Consider the following 3,749-nt stretch of genomic DNA (forward strand, 5'->3'; position numbering starts at 1 on the left):
CCCCCGCGGGGTTTCCGAGCAGCCACTCGCCGGCCCGCAGCCCCCGCCTCCAGATTGGCTGTCGGGAGACAAACCTGGCTCCCATTGGCTGCTGAGGTCCTCGCTCACCCAGCCCTGCGCCTGTCTCACCCCCACCCCCAGCCTCCTCCGCATCCCCACGCCCCTAGCAACACAGACACGCGGGGAGGGCTGCTGCCCGCTGCACACGGGGTCCTGGGAAGGGGGGCCCTGTGTCAGGCACCCGCGAGCCTCTCATGGGCCACACAGGTGTGCCCTTGACCTAGAGCCTGGGGAGCACGGAGGGGCCTGGGGGACCCCAAGCCCAGCCTCCACAGCAGGAGGGCCTGGATCACAGCCCTGAGGGGATGTGGGAAGTCACTCCCGTCTTCTCCACCCGCCAGGGTCTCCCCTAGGGCAGCCCCCACGCTGCCCACATGCACACCCAGCGCCCGTCCACACGGCAGAAAGGGGGTTCCGGGCACAGGGGCCTGGGTAGGTTGCAGGCCCAGGAGTCTGGTGGGGCACGCACCAGCTCTGCCCTCCCCGCCCCCCCATCCTGCAGCCAGGACGGAGGTCCTGCCCACCTCCCGCAGACCCACCCGGCATGGGGCCTGGCTCCCAGATCTCAGGGGAGCAGGACACATGAGCCTCCTCAGGTCCCATGCCCTGACCCCACCCCAGAAACAAGGCTTTGAGTGGGGAGCTGGCCAGGGACGGGCAGGTAGAGACACAGAGGAGACGGGGAGCAAAGGAGAGCAGAGGACGAGAGGAAATAGGCCAGGGAGGGGGCAGAGGAGGGAGCCCAAGGACAAGAAGGAGCGGCGGAGGAGGGAGGGGTGCGGGGCGCTGTGCCCCCATTCTGTCTGTTTGCTGAAGGACCGCGCCACTCGCCCCAGCCTGCACACTGGCTGGCTGCGCTGGGGGAGGCAGTACCTCCTGTCTCGGGTGCCTAGTGACCTGGTCAACACCTGCCAGGCATGCTATTCCTGGCCCGGGCCTGTGCCTGGGGGGTGGGCACCGAGAACTTTCCCTGCCCCTCTCTGACCTCTCGCTTAGAGGCCTGGCCCAGAGCGCTGGGCCCTGCGTTTGCCTAGGGCAGCCAGGGTGTGGAACGGAGTGTCCCGGGCCCCTCACGTCCTGGCCTTTCTCCCTGTTCCCTGCAGCCACTTGGACACAGGAAGCGGCTCCAGCCACTGAGGCGGCTGCAAAGGCACAGCCCACAAGGTCCCCCCAGCTGCTACTCGGAGTGGGGGACAGGGGGCCTTCCACCCTCTCTGCCACCAAGCCCTGCTCCTCCGTGGTCCCCATCCAATCTTATGCCCGCTCCAGCCTCTGACCGCTGAGTGGCCTTCCCACCCTTGGGCTCAGGTGAGAGGCTGACCTCAGACACTGCCCACTCCAAGCTGTGGCCCCATTTCTGCTCAGCCACTTGCTTCACATCCACAGCCCTGAGGTGAAGTCCCAGCTCCCCACCCACTCGCTGGGAGACCTTGGGCAAGATTTAACTTCCCTGTGCCCCAGGCCTCGCAACTGTACAACGGGAATTGTGCCTTCCACACAGAGTTGCGATGAGAATGAGAAAAAGTTGCATCCATCGCTCTGGACCTGACCCCACTCCTGCCCGGGCCCCGCCCATGTCTGGAAACATGGGACAGTCCATGTGCCGTCCCAAATGCTGGCCCCTTCCCTGGAGCCTGTGCAGTTGTGGCTGAACAAGGCAGGCTCTGGACCTGCTACCTGAACCTGGTCCTGCTACATAGCTCTGCCGCATCTCTGCTGTGTGACCTTGGGCAGGCCAGTCAACCTCTCTGAGCCTCCACATCTGTAAGTGGGAAAACAGCAGTGCCCGTGCACAGGTAGCTGCGTGGATAGCACATGATGCTCACAAACCTATGAGAAAGGATCAGGAAGCGGAAGCTTACAAACACCTTAGCACCTTGGGCATCAGTATGAGTAGCAAATGCGCCCGGCTGGCGTGGCTCTGTGGTTGAGTGTTGACCTATGAACCACAAGGTCAGGGTTCGATTCCCGGTCAGGGCACATGCCCAGGTTGCCGGTTTGATCCCCAGTGTGGGGCGTGCAGGAGGCAGCCAATCAATGCTTCTCTCTCATCATTGATGTTTCTTTTTTAAAAAAAATATATTTTATTGATTTTTTACAGAGGGGAAGGGAGAGGGATAGAGAGTTCGAAACATCAATGAGAGAGAAACATCGATCACCTGCCTCCTGCACAGCCCCCACTGGGGATGTGCCCGCAACCAAGGTACATGCCCTTGACCAGAATCGAACCTGGGACTCTTCAGTCCACAGGCCGACGCTCTAGCCACTGAGCCAAACTGGTCAGGGCCATCATTGATGTTTCTATCTCTCTCTCGGTCTCCCTTCTTCTCTGAAATCAATAAAAAATAATAATTTTCTAAAAAGAGTAGCAAATTCGTATCGAGATATCTCCACGTGCCAGGACCTACTCAAATGTTTCACACATGTTCTTTTTATCTTCTTAACTCCCACTTTACAGATGAGGAAGATGAGGCAGGGACTGGCTGCTCTGGGGTGTGATGTCACCGCCCCCTCCTGGGGAGGGGTCCACACATTCCCGGCCTCTCTCGGGGGCAGGAGGACAGAGGACATGCCTGCCCAGACCTCTGGCTGGGCCTCGCTCTCTCCCTCCCAGGTCTCCTGTTTGTTCCCTCCTGCCCAGCTCCAGGGCCTTTGTATTTGGAGCTGGAATTCCTGGGGGACTGGAGCGCGAGCGAGCTCTCGCGTCCTTGAAGGGGCTCGTGACCCAGGCCAGCTCACAGACGCGGAGCCTGGCTGCAGAGCTGCTGTCTGGGGAGGAGCCAGCACGTCGCCCCACCGCCACGTCACCCTTGCAGACCACGAGGCCGGGGCTGTCCTGGGGCTTGGACACTGACCCACATTGCAGTCAGGCCCAGGCCTGGGGGGCCAGTTCCACCGAGCCAGGAGGAAGGGCCCAGAGGGTCTGAGCTGGTTCAGCGTGTGCTGGTGGCCAGCGGGCCCCGGAGCTGGAGAGGCTCCCACTGTGTCTGCTGCCAGACGGTTCCCCAGACCCGGGAGTAAAGGGCCACTACGCAACTCAGAGCGGAGGAATGACTGGCCGAGTGAGTGAAATCACGGTGAGGAGGAATAAAAACACAGGGCGATTTCGGTTTTCACAGGGAATCTGGCATCCCGCTAAAGAGGACATGGTTGTCCCGGCAACAGCTGCCATGGAAACAGGGAGCTATTTTGGAGCATCAGCCTGGCTTTCATTGGAGGAAAATGCTGATTCAGATGACAGCATCCCTCCCTCCTGTCTCCATCCTCACTCCCCCAGGCCTCCCTTCCCCCTTCTGTTCAGAAAAAAAAGCAGGAGACAGGGGGCAGGGGACAGGGGACACAGGGCAGAGGGCAGGCAGAGCCACTGTAGACAGTGAGGGTGGCCCTGGAGGCTTTGATGCTGAGCCCCTGTCACTTGAGGCACATGGAAGGGTGTGACCCTCCTCAGGGACCAGGCTGGGTGGTCCAGGGGCCAGCCAGCTGTCAGTCCCCCACATCAGGTGGCTGAGTCCTACCTTCCAGTCTGTGTCCTCGGCCAAGAGGAAGGTGTCAGAGTTCTCCTGAGGGAGCAAACAGAGGGGGTGGGCGTTAGGCCCTGGCTGGCCAGGGGCCCCCATGGGCTTGGCCTTGAGCAGACTAGCACCCTGTTCCCCATTCTTTTTCTTTTTTTAAATAAATATTTCTTTATA

The 3,749-nt window shown here is 60.9% G+C and overlaps 1 protein-coding gene across 2 annotated transcripts in view; it reads right to left on the bottom strand.

The window, feature by feature from the left end:
* NDRG4 (NDRG family member 4) overlaps positions 1-3,749 on the bottom strand; it is a 28,921-nt gene that overhangs the window by 13,637 nt on the left and 11,535 nt on the right. For both annotated transcript variants that reach the window (XM_014545537.1, XM_014545536.1), the window contains one exon: positions 3,576-3,620. In XM_014545537.1, coding sequence (XP_014401023.1) covers positions 3,576-3,620 — 45 coding nt within the window. The remainder of the gene's footprint in view (positions 1-3,575; positions 3,621-3,749) is intronic.

The sequence above is a fragment of the Myotis brandtii genome, unplaced genomic scaffold (genome assembly GCF_000412655.1).
Source record: "Myotis brandtii unplaced genomic scaffold, ASM41265v1 scaffold411, whole genome shotgun sequence".
NCBI classification, from domain to species: domain Eukaryota; kingdom Metazoa; phylum Chordata; class Mammalia; order Chiroptera; family Vespertilionidae; genus Myotis; species Myotis brandtii.